General features: G+C 44.8%; 1 protein-coding gene across 1 annotated transcript in view; it reads left to right on the top strand.

Annotated features, from left to right (window-relative positions):
* ccdc138 (coiled-coil domain containing 138) overlaps positions 1-16,583 on the top strand; it is a 76,793-nt gene that overhangs the window by 33,818 nt on the left and 26,392 nt on the right. Inside the window, exons 9-12 of the mRNA XM_079531063.1 lie at positions 5,931-6,008; positions 6,445-6,561; positions 7,416-7,571; positions 10,601-10,717. Coding sequence (XP_079387189.1) covers positions 5,931-6,008; positions 6,445-6,561; positions 7,416-7,571; positions 10,601-10,717 — 468 coding nt within the window. The remainder of the gene's footprint in view (positions 1-5,930; positions 6,009-6,444; positions 6,562-7,415; positions 7,572-10,600; positions 10,718-16,583) is intronic.

Raw genomic sequence — 16,583 nt, 5'->3', positions numbered from 1 at the left:
CAGGGACCCCCCATAAGAGAAGATGTTTACGGCTCTAGCAGTGATTCTCAACCCGTTTAATTTCTAGGACCCCCAGTTTGACCTGCATATTAGTCTACAGACCCCCCATTTAATGGTATTTCTATCTCTGGGACCCCTGATTTATATTGTAAAATCAATGTTAATGTAACAGAGTGTACAAATGGAACCAAACGGACCCGTTAGGGTGTACCATTTGTACACTCTCAGAGTTACAGACCCATAAGAGTCCCATTTGGTAACAAACTATCATTTAGCTGGGGACCCCCTGGAACTCCCTCAAGGACCCCTAGGGGTCCCTGGACCCCACTTTGTAAAGTAACTAAGTACATTTACTTTAAGGTCTGTACTTAACCCATTTAGACCCGAGGCCGGTTCTAAAACCTAATCTGAGGTTTTATGAAAACCTTCAAATTATTATTAAAACAATGCAAAGATAAATGATGGTGTTTGCATGTAAAACCCATTCTGGGCGTGAACCCCTTTTGGTGTTTTAACTAAGCATTATGTTATACTTTAGCTATTGAAGAATAGCAGATCTACAAGCTCATAGCGCGCCACCGAGTGGCGCGCTATGAGCTTGTAGATCTGCTATTCTTCACAAGCTTGTAGGTCTACTATTTTTTTTAAATCGTGAAAATGCGGCACAAATCTTTGAATATATATTCTTTCAGAAGGCTTTTTTTTTATTTCGACGTCAGGCCTAAATGGGTTAAACATTATATGTTATACTTTAGCTGTTGAGAAAATAGCAGATCTACAAGCTCATAGCACGGCGCTACGAGCTTGTAGATCTGCTGTTTTTGAAAGATCGTGAAAATCCCTGTCCCTGGAACAACATATTTTCAGACGGGGGTCGGCGGTCCTTGGCATGAAATAGTTTGAGAACGACTGGCATAGAAACATGAGGTTTTTCAGAAAACAGTCAAGATTTAGAAGACATTTGTATTTTGTAGAATCGGCCTCAGGTCTAAATGGTAAAACAACGTATATGTTACACCAGGTCTACATTTGTACTTTACTTGAGTATTTCCAATTTCCAATACTTTTACTCCACTACAATTCAGAGGCAATTTTTGTGCTTTTACACCCCTACAATTATTTGAAAACTAGTTACTTTGAATATGATTACAAAACAATACATTATACACTTCAGTCCTATATACATTTTGGCCATTTGAAAATAGCAGATGTACAAGCTCACAAGGGGATGCGAGTTGAGCTTATAAATCTGCTATTTTCAAAATATTTGTATGCATTTGAACTTGTGAAATGGGACATTCTGCATAGTGAGTACTTTAAATACTTTGGGCACTTTAAAGTACATTTTGATGCCAATACTTTTACTCAAGTACATTTTGATTGCTGTACTTTTACTTGTAATGGAGTAGTTCTACATTGCAGTATTGATAATTTTACTAAAAGGGATATTTCCACTTTCAAAAAACTTTTGGTCATTTTATCGTCTACTCAGGCCTATGTGAACACCCTAGACAGTTTTTAAGTTGCTCGATTCCGTATTTAGATATTTGATACTGTAACTGTAACTTAACCCATTTTGACCTGAGATCAGATTCTAAAAATGTGTCGATTTTTCAAAAATAGCAGACCTACAAGCTCGTGAGCTTGTAGGTCTGCTTGTAGATCTTGTAGAGCTTGTAGATCTGCTATTTTTCAACAGCTAAAGCATAACATAATGCTTTAAACACCAAAAGGGGTTCCCACCAAAAATGGGTTAAAACTCAATTTTAACCATGATAGATGAATCAAAAACACCCATACTTTTCTTTTCTGGTGACTGATATTGTCCCTCCTAATACGTGAGGGGGCCGTGTGTGTGTTTTTTCATTTACTGTTTTCATTTATTTTTTAATAATTCTTTTAGATTTCTTTTAAGTGTCTCCAGCAGGAGCTGGAGGCGCTTCTTTTCCAAAAGAATGATTACAAATAAATGAAAACAGTAAAGGAAAAAACACACTCACGGCCTCCTCACGTATCAGAAGGACAATATCGGTCACCAGAAAAAAAAAAAAAAAGTATGGGTGTTTTCGATGAATCTATCATGGTTGAAATTGAGTTTTAATCCATTCTGGGCGGGAACCCCTTTTTGGTGTTTAAAGCATTATGTTATACTTTAGCTGTTGGAAAAATAGCAGATCTACAAGCTCATAGCGGGGCACCGAGTGCCGCGCTATGAGCTTGTAGATCTGCTATTTTTGAAAAATCGTGAAAATGTGGCGCAAATCTTTGAATATATATTCTTTCAGAGCCAAAGTTTTTAACTCAAATCTTTGCTTCTGGGAGGAGGGGTCCCTGGAACAACATATTTTCAGATGGGGGTCGGCGGCCAATTGACATCACTGTATAATAATAACCTGCCGTTTATTTCTACTTTCTAATTCTTTGTTTGGCCCGAAAAATTGTGTTTGTTGTCATGATTTGTCACGACAAGAGTTGGCTTTGCTTTGCGTAACCTTCTTTAAATAAATACTTTCTGAAAAGTCTATGAGGAAAATGAACGGAGAATCATTTCCTGGGCCCTGGTAGGGGGCGACTGCGACGCTCTATTTTGTGCATAGTGACCCCCCCCCCCCCCCCCTGTGACCAGAGGGCAGTCTGTCATTGTCACAGCGTTTCACTAACGCCAGGGCTCCACCGGACGCGTTGCGTCTCCGTCGCGTCGCGTCAAAAAACGCACCGGTTCAATTTTAATGCACGCGTCGCGTCTCCGTCAACGCGGGCAGTGGAGCCACCCTTCATTGATTAAAAAGGGAACATTCCCTGACGGTGACGGAGACGCGACGCTGACGCGCCCGGTGGAGCCCGGCCGTTACAAACGTCCCCATCCCAGTAAATGGCAACCCTGGGTTTTTGTCGTTGTGATTGGTGCATAAAACCCTGTCCCAAAATGACCTGTTGTTACTGACTGTCTGTTCTGTGTCTGTTGTTACTGACTGTCTGTGTTCTGTGTCTGTTGTTACTGACTGTGTGTTGTGTGTCTGTTGTTACTGACTGTCTGTGTTGTGTGTCTGTTACTGACTGTCTGTTCTGTGTCTGTTGTTACTGACTGTCTGTTCTGTGTCTGTTGTTACTGACTGTGTGTTGTGTGTCTGTTGTTACTGACTGTCTGTTCTGTGTCTGTTGTTACTGACTGTCTGTGTTCTGTGTCTGTTGTTACTGACTGTCTGTTCTGTGTCTGTTGTTACTGACTGTCTGTTCTGTGTCTGTTGTTACTGACTGTCTGTTCTGTGTCTGTTGTTACTGACTGTCTGTGTTCTGTGTATGTTGTTACTGACTGTCTGTTCTGTGTCTGTTGTTACTGACTGTCTGTGTTCTGTGTCTGTTGTTACTGACTGTCTGTTCTGTGTCTGTTGTTACTGACTGTCTGTGTTCTGTGTCTGTTGTTACTGACTGTCTGTGTTCTGTGTCTGTTGTTACTGACTGTCTGTTCTGTGTCTGTTGTTACTGACTGTCTGTTCTGTGTCTGTTGTTACTGACTGTCTGTTCTGTGTCTGTTGTTACTGACTGTCTGTGTTCTGTGTCTGTTGTTACTGACTGTCTGTTCTGTGTCTGTTGTTACTGACTGTCTGTGTTCTGTGTCTGTTGTTACTGACTGTCTGTTCTGTGTCTGTTGTTACTGACTGTCTGTGTTCTGTGTCTGTTGTTACTGACTGTCTGTTCTGTGTCTGTTGTTACTGACTGTCTGTGTTCTGTGTATGTTGTTACTGACTGTCTGTTCTGTGTCTGTTGTTACTGACTGTCTGTGTTCTGTGTCTGTTGTTACTGACTGTCTGTTCTGTGTCTGTTGTTACTGACTGTCTGTTCTGTGTCTGTTGTTACTGACTGTCTGTTCTGTGTCTGTTGTTACTGACTGTCTGTTCTGTGTCTGTTGTTACTGACTGTGTGTTCTGTGTCTGTTGTTACTGACTGTCTGTTCTGTGTCTGTTGTTACTGACTGTCTGTTCTGTGTCTGTTGTTACTGACTGTCTGTTCTGTGTCTGTTGTTACTGACTGTGTGTTCTGTGTCTGTTGTTACTGACTGTCTGTTCTGTGTCTGTTGTTACTGACTGTGTGTTCTGTGTCTGTTGTTACTGACTGTGTGTTCTGTGTCTGTTGTTACTGACTGTCTGTTGTGTGTCTGTTGTTACTGACTGTCTGTGTTCTGTGTCTGTTGTTACTGACTGTCTGTGTTCTGTGTCTGTTGTTACTGACTGTCTGTTCTGTGTCTGTTGTTACTGACTGTCTGTGTTCTGTGTCTGTTGTTACTGACTGTCTGTGTTCTGTGTCTGTTGTTACTGACTGTCTGTTCTGTGTCTGTTGTTACTGACTGTCTGTTCTGTGTCTGTTGTTACTGACTGTCTGTGTTCTGTGTCTGTTGTTACTGACTGTCTGTTCTGTGTCTGTTGTTACTGACTGTCTGTTCTGTGTCTGTTGTTACTGACTGTCTGTTCTGTGTCTGTTGTTACTGACTGTCTGTTCTGTGTCTGTTGTTACTGACTGTCTGTGTTCTGTGTCTGTTGTTACTGACTGTCTGTTCTGTGTCTGTTGTTACTGACTGTCTGTTCTGTGTCTGTTGTTACTGACTGTCTGTTCTGTGTCTGTTGTTACTGACTGTCTGTTCTGTGTCTGTTGTTACTGACTGTCTGTGTTCTGTGTCTGTTGTTACTGACTGTCTGTTCTGTGTCTGTTGTTACTGACTGTCTGTTCTGTGTCTGTTGTTACTGACTGTCTGTTCTGTGTCTGTTGTTACTGACTGTGTGTTCTGTGTCTGTTGTTACTGACTGTCTGTTCTGTGTCTGTTGTTACTGACTGTCTGTTCTGTGTCTGTTGTTACTGACTGTCTGTTCTGTGTCTGTTGTTACTGACTGTGTGTTCTGTGTCTGTTGTTACTGACTGTCTGTTCTGTGTCTGTTGTTACTGACTGTGTGTTCTGTGTCTGTTGTTACTGACTGTGTGTTCTGTGTCTGTTGTTACTGACTGTCTGTGTTGTGTGTCTGTTACTGACTGTCTGTTCTGTGTCTGTTGTTACTGACTGTGTGTTCTGTGTCTGTTGTTACTGACTGTCTGTGTTGTGTGTCTGTTACTGACTGTCTGTTCTGTGTCTGTTGTTACTGACTGTCTGTGTTCTGTGTCTGTTGTTACTGACTGTCTGTTCTGTGTCTGTTGTTACTGACTGTCTGTGTTCTGTGTCTGTTGTTACTGACTGTCTGTGTTCTGTGTCTGTTGTTACTGACTGTCTGTTCTGTGTCTGTTGTTACTGACTGTCTGTTCTGTGTCTGTTGTTACTGACTGTCTGTGTTCTGTGTCTGTTGTTACTGACTGTCTGTTCTGTGTCTGTTGTTACTGACTGTCTGTTCTGTGTCTGTTGTTACTGACTGTCTGTTCTGTGTCTGTTGTTACTGACTGTCTGTTCTGTGTCTGTTGTTACTGACTGTCTGTTCTGTGTCTGTTGTTACTGACTGTCTGTGTTCTGTGTCTGTTGTTACTGACTGTCTGTTCTGTGTCTGTTGTTACTGACTGTCTGTGTTCTGTGTCTGTTGTTACTGACTGTCTGTGTTCTGTGGCAGTAATCATTAGGGGTGTCAAAGAAATCGATTCAAATTAGAATCGCGATTCCCGCTATGAACGATTCAAAATCTAGTATACTATACTAGTCACTTCAGTTCAGCACAGCTGTATTGTATTGTAGTATTGAATCGAGAATCATTTTGAATAGAGAATAGTTTTGAATCTGGAAAAAAAATGCTTTAGAATTTTCGATTTTGAATCGAATCATGACCCCAAGAATCGGAATCGAATCGAATCGTGGGACACCCAAAGATTCGCAGCCCTAGTGATCATGACCTGTTGTTACTGACTGTCTGTGTTCTGTGTCTGTTGTTACTGACTGTCTGTTCTGTGTCTGTGAGCAGCTGAAGGACGTCAGTGATCACAATAAGAAGTTGGAACTTCAGTCCAAGAGGGTTCAAGCTCGTTTGGACAACCTCCAGGTATTAAACGGGAAACCCCTTTTGGTGTTTTAAGCATTTATGTCGTACTTTAGCTATTGAAAAAAAATAGCAGATCTACTCAAAGCTCGTAGCGCGGCACCGAGTGCCGTGCTACTAGATTGGTAGATCTGCTATTTCTGAAACAATTTCTGTTTCTGAAAATGTGGCGCGAATCGTTGAATATATATTCGTTCACAGCAGACGTTTTTAACTCATAGCTTTGCTTCTGGGGGGGGGGTCCCTGGAACAACATATTTTCAGATGGGGGGTCGGCGGCCAAATTCATATATTTGTTGGGGTCCTTGACATGAAATAGCTTGAGAACAAACACATGCACGTATGTTTTAATGTCAACCTCACATGATGCAGGTATGAACGGTTAGCCACGTATGAAGGTTAGCCACGTATGAAGGTTAGCCACGTTGTTTTTCTGCAGAGGAAATGTGAGCTGCGCGTGACGGCACCGCCGAGGGACACGTGCGCAAAGAACACCGAGGCGGCCGGGCCGTTGAAACGGGAGAAAAATGCGCCCTCTGGAAACCCCAGCAACAAGGTACAGTAAATGGTAAATGGTGCATTTATATAGCGCCTTTATCCAAGGCGCTTTACATAGATTGTGTATTACATTCACCCATTCACACACACATTCACACACAGATGGCGGCGGAAACCATGCAAGGCACCAACCAGCACATCAGGAGCAATCAGGGGTTCAGAGTCTTGCTCAAGGACACTTCGACACTAACTCTGGGGGAAGCCCACAGGGATCGAACTGGCAACCTTGCGGTCACCATCCGGCCACTCTACCGCTGAGCCACCATGCGTTCATTTAGGGCTTACTGTTATTCTGATCAGCTGACTTTGACGTAATTGGGTTTACACGTCCAATGTGTTTGCTGAGAAAACACTATATACATCATTTAACCCATTTTGACCTGAGATCAGATTCTAAAAATGTCTTCTACATCCTGACAGTTTTCTGAAAAAGCTATGTTCCAAGCATGTCGTTCTTCGATTTTTCAAAAATAGCAGACCTACGAGCTTGTAGATCTGCTATTTTTCAATAGCTAAAGCACAACATGATGCTAACACCAAAAGGGGTTCCCGCCCAAAATGGGTTAACCACCACACACACACACACACACACACACACACACACACACACACACACACACACACACACACACACACACACACACACACACACATGTTCATAAACAGGCTGGGAAAGCTTAGTAAACACTTACTCTCCGCAAGTCTCACACCCTCTGCCAAGTAACATGATGAATGGACGTTTGCACTGCTGTTGTTATTGTTGTTGTTGGTTATGCTTAACCCTAATGACAATATCAATCACCCACGACTGTAAAACTACCAAACTCTTTATACCCCCCCTAATCCCCTCAGGGCGTGTCTGCTCCCGCCCCCCTGAAGCTCCTGGGCCTGCTATTGGACTGGCTGCTTGACGGACAGCCGTTCTCTCCATTGGCTGGAGCCGAGGGGAGCATCCTGGGCCAGAGCCCGCCTCTGGAGGTCTTGCACAAGGAGAGATGCTCCAAGGTGGTAAATTAGCACATTCAGAGTCAGTCCTACTAAATAACACTGTTGTTTTTGGCAGCAAATGTAGTTTTAAGGGCCTTGCAAACGGGGGGGTGATAAAACGCGCTAGTTCATTTTCAATGAGACCTGCGTTTTTGCTCGGAGAAGTCGTGGTGCGTCAACTCAAGCGTATTTACGTGAGCGCGGTCCCGTGAATTTGTTGCGTGCGTGCTTGTTACGTGCACACGCCCCCCGCGACTCACCAGACCTGGATTCTGTTTAGCTTTTTTTACGCTTGCGTTGTCGCGCCCCTCTTCAACAGACCTGGAGGAGACCTGTGTTGATCCAGACCTGGAGGAGACCTGTCGTTGATCCAGGCCTGGAGGAGACCTGTGTTGATCCAGACCTGGAGGAGACCTGTGTTGATCCAGACCTGGAGGAGACCTGTGTTGATCCAGACCTGGAGGAGACCTGTGTTGATCCAGACCTGGAGGAGACCTGTGTTGATCCAGACCTGGAGGAGACCTGTGTTGATCCAGACCTGGAGCAGACCTGTAGTTGATCCAGACCTGGAGCAGACCTGTAGTTGATCCAGACCTGGAAGAGACCTGTGTTGATCCAGACCTGGAGGAGACCTGTGTTGATCCAGACCTGGAGCAGACCTGTAGTTGATCCAGACCTGGAGGAGACCTGTGTTGATCCAGACCTGGAGGAGACCTGTGTTGATCCAGACATGGAGGAGACCTGTGTTGATCCAGACCTGGAGGAGACCTGTGTTGATCCAGACCCTCTTCAACAGACCTGGAGGAGACCTGTGTTGATCCAGACCTGGAGGAGACCTGTGTTGATCCAGACCTGGAGGAGACCTGTGTTGATCCAGACCTGGAGGAGACCTGTGTTGATCCAGACCTGGAGGAGACCTGTGTTGATCCAGACCTGGAGCAGACCTGTGTTGATCCAGACCTGGAGGAGACCTGTGTTGATCCAGACCTGGAGGAGACCTGTGTTGATCCAGACCCTCTTCAACAGACCTGGAGGAGACCTGTGTTGATCCAGACCTGGAGGGGACCTGTGTTGATCCAGACCTGGAGGAGACCTGTGTTGATCCAGACCTGGAGGAGACCTGTGTTGATCCAGACCTGGAGGAGACCTGTGTTGATCCAGACCTGGAGGAGACCTGTGTTGATCCAGACCTGGAGCAGACCTGTGTTGATCCAGACCTGGAGCAGACCTGTGTTGATCCAGATCTGGAGGAGACCTGTGTTGATCCAGATCTGGAGGAGACCTGTGTTGATCCAGACCTGGAGGAGACCTGTGTTGATCCAGACCTGGAGGAGACCTGTGTTGATCCAGACCTGGAGGAGACCTGTGTTGATCCAGAGCTGGAGGAGACCTGTGTTGATCCAGAGCTGGAGGAGACCTGTGTTGATCCAGACCTGGAGGAGACCTGTGTTGATCCAGACCTGGAGGAGACCTGTGTTGATCCAGACCTGGAGGAGACCTGTGTTGATCCAGACCTGGAGGAGACCTGTGTTGATCCAGACCTGGAGGAGACCTGTGTTGATCCAGACCTGGAGGAGACCTGTGTTGATCCAGACCTGGAGGAGACCTGTGTTGATCCAGACCCTCTTCAACAGACCTGGAGGAGACCTGTGTTGATCCAGACCTGGAGGAGACCTGTGTTGATCCAGACCTGGAGGAGACCTGTGTTGATCCAGATCTGGAGCAGACCTGTGTTGATCCAGACCTGGAGGAGACCTGTGTTGATCCAGACCTGGAGGAGACCTGTGTTGATCCAGGCAACAACGCCTGCGTTCCTCGCTTCACGTTTGCAAGGCCCTTGAGTCTTATTCTCTTCAATAGTTTTAATTTAGTTTTAGTCACATTTTAGTCACCTGGAATGTTTTAGTGTTAGTCTAGTTTTAGTCGACTAAATATCATAAGATTTTAGTCGACTAAATCTGCAGTTGATCTGCATTTTAGTCGACTAAAATGTATTTTGGTGGGCCTTGATGCCGTCGTAATGACTGTTTTTAAACTTGCTAAAAATAGCCGATCTACAAGTTCACAACGCGTCGCGTCGCAGCGCAGCGCAACCAAGTGTGAGATGACTTAGACCGGATCTCTTGTCCACTAGTCCCTTTCTAACATTTTAGTCTACTTTTTATTTGTTGACAAAATTGTCAATAGATTTAGTCTTAGTTTTAGTCATCATAGCTTAGTTTTCATTTAGTTTCCATTTAGTTTTCCTCAGTGATAAAAGGTAGTCGACGATCATTTTTAGTTTTAGTCTTAGTTTTAGTCGACAAAATCAACACTGCAAATAATATCTCAAAATGATATAGGGTAGAGTACCCAAAGACACTTTACATGGGGGGGCAGAGGTATAGCAACACAATAAAAAACAACTTTATTAGAAAAATAAATAAACACAAAAAAAACTGTGAAAAAGAGTTGGCTAGGGAAAGCAATATTGAAGAGGTGGGTTTTGAGGGTGGTCTTGAAGGTTTGGAGGGTGGACGCATCTCTGAGAGTTTTTGGGAGTGCATTCCACAGGGTTGGGGCAGCAAAGGCAAATATACTCTGTCGCCCCCATAGAGTAATACAAGGATACTATTCATTTAAATAGAAGTTGCTCAGTGGCGTTTTGAAGCACCCGGAAGACTGCCGGAAGTACAATTATAACTCAATGGCTCGAGCGAGCGGAAGTTTATAGCGTAGCCTAGCCTTGAGTTCCGGGCTTACGCACGTGACGTCATGAACGTCCGTGAAACCTCCATGAAAGTGCTGCAATTCCACATTCCACAAGCTCGTAGATCAGCTATTTTCGGGGCGCAACCCAGCACTCTTTAGCTATACTGGAGATGTATGGAGACTTCGGAAAAAAAGCAATTCTCCTGAATGCTGGCATGGAAAGGAGTGGCATTTGTATTTCTTTCACCATAGTAAATGCTGCATGCGTGGTCTGGAGAGGGCGGTTGTTTTACAGACGGGTAAAAGGGCAGGGGATGAAGCCCCCTTTGATGTCTATGTGTGCACGTCCCTGTCGCCAGGTATTGCCCCTGTTAGCGGAACAACTCCATCGGACGCCGTCATCGGAACCGGTCCTCGTCCTCAGCCTCCTGCGGTTCATCCACTGGACACTGAGACACCTGGACACTAAGGGACAGGTACACTGGACACTGAGACACCTGGACACTAAGGGACAGGTACACTGGACACTGAGACACATGGACACTAAGGGACAGGTACACTGGACACTGAGACACATGGACACTAAGGGACAGGTACACTGGACACTGAGACACCTGGACACTAAGGGACAGGTACACTGGACACTGAGACACATAGACACTAAGGGACAGGTACACTGGACACTGAGACACCTGGACACTAAGGGACAGGTACACTGGACACTGAGACACCTGGACACTAAGGGACAGGTACACTGGACACTGAGACACATGGACACTAAGGGACAGGTACACTGGACACTGAGACACATGGACACTAAGGGACAGGTACACTGGACACTGAGACACATGGACACTAAGGGACAGGTACACTGGACACTGAGACACATGGACACTAAGGGACAGGTACACTGGACACTGAGACACATGGACACTAAGGGACAGGTACACTGGACACTGAGACACATGGACACTAAGGGACAGGTACACTGGACACTGAGACACATGGACACTAAGGGACAGGTACACTGGACACTGAGACACCTGGACACTAAGGGACAGGTACACTGGACACTGAGACACATAGACACTAAGGGACAGGTACACTGGACACTGAGACACCTGGACACTAAGGGACAGGTACACTGGACACTGAGACACCTGGACACTAAGGGACAGGTACACTGGACACTGAGACACATGGACACTAAGGGACAGGTACACTGAGACACTGAGACACCTGGACACTAAGGGACAGGTACACTGGACACTGAGACACATGGACACTAAGGGACAGGTACACTGAGACACTGAGACACCTGGACACTAAGGGACAGGTACACTGGACACTGAGACACATGGACACTAAGGGACAGGTACACTGAGACACTGAGACACCTGGACACTAAGGGACAGGTACACTGGACACTGAGACACATGGACACTAAGGGACAGGTACACTGAGACACTGAGACACCTGGACACTAAGGGACAGGTACACTGGACACTGAGACACATGGACACTAAGGGACAGGTACACTGGACACTGAGACACATGGACACTAACACACAGGTACAACCTGCCTAAGATCCATAAATACACATTAACGCAATCTCTCCACAACCCGCCTCTGCCAGAACGTGAAAATCTGTCTTTCTTTAATTTAATTTAATCCAGTAATTAAAAATAAATAAATAATATAGTTGGTCTACTGTCAGGCGTCAGCACAAGAATTGTGACGCTGATGGGTTTAGATTAGAGAGATTAGCTCCAGTCAGACAAACAAACAGAAAGCCAGATAGACGGACATCAGATAGACAGATAGATCAATGCCCGGTGCACAATCTGCTGATTCTTAAACATACAGGATCAAAAAAGGAACATCCGCAATTACAATATAATTGTTAAATCTTCTAACTAATGCATCCCAGCAGCAAATCACAGATCCCAAACACATTTCGTCACTTCTGGCCTTCGTCAGCCTTTACGCTGACGAAGTATCTGTGAGTGCTGCTGTGCTGCATTAGAAGGAGATTTGAAATGTGTTTTGCGAGTTGCTGATGTTCCTTTTGTGATTGTCTTACGTTTTATGAACCGACACCCGGCATTAATCTTACATTTTGTGAGTTCTGCGTGCCGATCTGTAGGACTGCTTCATATCCTTAACTTCACTCTGGGAAATTCCATCCACTGATGCGCAAGATTACATTGACTGAATATAAGTTCAAAACATAACATATAGTGTGAACAAATCGCACAAATAAATCACCCCATGTGCGTAAAGGCCTTAAATATGCTGCTGTAATCCTCGCTCTTTTCGAACATAACCACAAATTCTATGTTATTCTCTCATTGTTTTCTTCTTCAATTGAAATTGGCTTCTGTTGACCATCGGCAATTTTCCACTTTTTTTAAAACATTTTCCGCAGACAGGAAACTGAGACAGTTTTTCATTTGCATTCTGAAAAGTCTTGACCTTTGGGTCGGCTACTGCATGCCGGTTTGTATCTGATGGCAACAACCCTGCGTGTTTTGGCGATGGATCTTCTAAAGTGAACAACGAAACAAAGCCAGATGCTACACACCTCAACACCATCACACAACACTAAACAAGACAGTGTTGTGGCCTGGAAACGGCTTCTGCTGCCAGGTATTGATCTGGCCCAGTGGCCCTGCCTGCCGACGCAGCACATGCTCTACAACAAACAGGTGCTCTAGGCCAGGGGTTCTCAACCCGTGGGTCGCGACCCCTCGGGGGGTCGCCAAATTATTTTAGGGGGTCCCCAAATTATTTTCAAAAAATATATATATATTTTCACGATTTTTCAAAAATAGCAGACCTACAAGCTCGAGACATTGCCAAAGCATTTCCGGGGGTCCCCGGCCAAAAACGTTGAGAACCCCTGCTCTAGGCCATTTAGGCCTGACGTCGAAAAAGTATTCTGAAAGAATATAGATTTAAACATTTGTTTGCCGCATTTTCACTTTTTATTCAAAAATAGCAGACCTACAAGCTTGTAGATCTTATGGAGTTCCATGTTGTCTTGGTGCTGGCAGTGTTCTTTTCTTCAGGGCTCCTGCCTGCCTGTCAGATGAACAGTGTAGATAATGGAGCAGGCTGCCTGTCAGATGAACAGTGTAGATAATGGAGCAGGCTGCCTGTCAGATGAACAGTGTAGATAATGGAGCAGGCTGTCAGATGAACAGTGTAGATAATGGAGCAGGCTGTCTGTCAGATGAACAGTGTAGATAATGGAGCAGCCTGTCAGATGAACAGTGTAGATAATGGAGCAGCCTGTCAGATGAACAGTGTAGATAATGGAGCAGCCTGTCAGATGAACAGTGTAGATAATGGAGCAGGCTGTCAGATGAACAGTGTAGATAATGGAGCAGGCTGTCTGTCAGATGAACAGTGTAGATAATGGAGCAGCCTGTCAGATGAACAGTGTAGATAATGGAGCAGCCTGTCAGATGAACAGTGTAGATAATGGAGCAGCCTGTCAGATGAACAGTGTAGATAATGGAGCAGGCTGCCTGTCAGATGAACAGTGTAGATAATGGAGCAGGCTGCCTGTCAGATGAACAGTGTAGATAATGGAGCAGGCTGTCAGATGAACAGTGTAGATAATGGAGCAGGCTGTCTGTCAGATGAACAGTGTAGATAATGGAGCAGCCTGTCAGATGAACAGTGTAGATAATGGAGCAGCCTGTCAGATGAACAGTGTAGATAATGGAGCAGCCTGTCAGATGAACAGTGTAGATAATGGAGCAGCCTGTCAGATGAACAGTGTAGATAATGGAGCAGGCTGTCAGATGCATAGACATATATACATAGACGCCTCATTTGCCGCTGCAGTTCATTGGAGCGACGTGTATCCCAATGAAGGCGGAAGTGCAGTGCTGAAGGCTTTTTTTTTTTTAACAAATCTTTATAACAGTCATGACAATATACATTACAAAACAAGACAAACTACAAACACAAACAACAAAGTTATTAACAATACAACATCAGAGCCAGGGGGGATTAGATTACTAACAGAAAACATTAAAAGAGTGAACACAAAGCAACAGTTCTCCGCAGCTTTCTTATTTAGAAGTGCTGAAGGCATTTGCTGAAGGCGACTGCGTCGCTGCCCGAGTGACGTCACTCATGTGAATCCTCCATGTCTCTCGCTGTCACTCAAGTGACTACTGGCCAATCACAGCGCGTCTTTTCCGGGACTTATGTTACGCACGCGGAAGCTTGACAAGCTTCCGCTTTGCTTCCGCTATTCTTCGCAAGGAATGTCGGGAAAATAGTGCCTTCAATTTTGACACACGCCTCAGAGCCGGAAGGGGCGTCTATGTATATATGTCTATGGTCAGATGAACAGTGTAGATAATGGAGCTGCCTGTCAGATGAACAGTGTAGATAATGGAGCTGCCTGTCAGATGAACAGTGTAGATAATGGAGCAGGCTGTCAGATGAACAGTGTAGATAATGGAGCAGGCTGTCAGATGAACAGTGTAGATAATGGAGCAGGCTGTCAGATGAACAGTGTAGATAATGGAGCAGCCTGTCAGATGAACAGTGTAGATAATGGAGCAGCCTGTCAGATGAACAGTGTAGATAATGGAGCAGGCTGTCAGATGAACAGTGTAGATAATGGAGCAGCCTGTCAGATGAACAGTGTAGATAATGGAGCAGCCTGTCAGATGAACAGTGTAGATAATGGAGCAGGCTGTCAGATGAACAGTGTAGATAATGGAGCAGCCTGTCAGATGAACAGTGTAGATAATGGAGCAGGCTGTCAGATGAACAGTGTAGATAATGGAGCAGCCTGTCAGATGAACAGTGTAGATAATGGAGCAGGCTGTCAGATGAACAGTGTAGATAATGGAGCAGCCTGTCAGATGAACAGTGTAGATAATGGAGCAGGCTGTCAGATGAACAGTGTAGATAATGGAGCAGCCTGTCAGATGAACAGTGTAGATAATGGAGCAGGCTGTCAGATGAACAGTGTAGATAATGGAGCAGCCTGTCAGATGAACAGTGTAGATAATGGAGCAGCCTGTCAGATGAACAGTGTAGATAATGGAGCAGGCTGTCAGATGAACAGTGTAGATAATGGAGCAGGCTGTCAGATGAACAGTGTAGATAATGGAGCAGCCTGTCGCTGTCTCTGTGGATTTGATAAGTGTGCCTGATGCGCTGCCTGCCTGACACGGTTTAAAATCCCCCAGGGGGGCCGAGATGGCTTCTTCTGCCGTCTTGTGCACAAGACATCAGTGCACAAACGGTAGCCCTGTGTGTGTGTGTGTGTGTGTGTGTGTGTGTGTGTGTGTGTGTGTGTGTGTGTGTGTGTGTGTGTGTGTGTGTGTGTGTGTGTGTGTGTGTGTTACTTCTACCAATATTGTATCTATTCTCTTTAGCATAGGCTTTGTTAAGGCCTGACTCACACTGTTGCAACATTCATACAACATTTGTCTTGTCCGTGTTTAATGGCCGCCCCAATGCATTTCCAATGGAAGTCACATGGTTTGACCAAACATTTTTGTTTGATGCGGGGGAGGGGGGCAGAGCACAGCCATCAAACAAAAATGTTTTGTCAAACCATGTGACATTAAAGGGGAAAACCACCCATTTTCAACATTGTTTCCTAGAACTGTAATTATGGAAAAAATCATTAACATGGTGAAACACATCTTGATGACATCATCAAGATGTGTTTCACCATGTTAATGATTTTTTTCAGACCTCTAGTTCTAGCAAACACAGAATGGGGGGACGTTTTTATTATTTCCACACAACAGTTCTAAGGTATATTAATGACATAGTAAAATGTTGAAAATGAGTGGAATGCCCCTTTAAACACGGACAAGACAAATGTTGTATGCATGTTGCAACAGTGTGAGTGAGGCCAAAGACTGCAGACGAATCTGTTTGTGTTGCTACCGTCGGTGTCTGTGTCCTGAGTGCTCTTCTGCTATTCAGTCCTGATAAACACCAATCTATTCTACAGGCCAACATGTTGATTTGTGCTGTCGGTGTGAACATAATAATAATAATAATACAACTTTATTTGTATAGCACCTTTCATGACATGAAATGCAGCTCAAAGTGCGTCACAGAGCAATGGAGAAAGAAAGAAAAGAAAAGCAAGGCATAAAACATTAAAATAATAGCAGTAATGCAATACAGTGAGGACATGAATAACAACACATTTAAGAGTGTAGAAGTGGGTCTTGAGCTGTGCTTTAAAAATGTCTACAGAGGCTGCCTGTCGAAGGTACAGTGGGAGTTTGTTCCACGCCGTCGGCCTGTAGAAGCAAAAAGCTGCTTCAGCGTATTTTTTAGTTGCC

This window comes from Electrona antarctica, assembly GCF_951216825.1.
Source record: "Electrona antarctica genome assembly, contig: scaffold_80, whole genome shotgun sequence".
Classification (NCBI taxonomy): domain Eukaryota; kingdom Metazoa; phylum Chordata; class Actinopteri; order Myctophiformes; family Myctophidae; genus Electrona; species Electrona antarctica.
The sequence above is the reverse complement of the archived record's forward strand: the minus strand, read 5'-3'. Positions and strand labels throughout refer to the sequence as shown.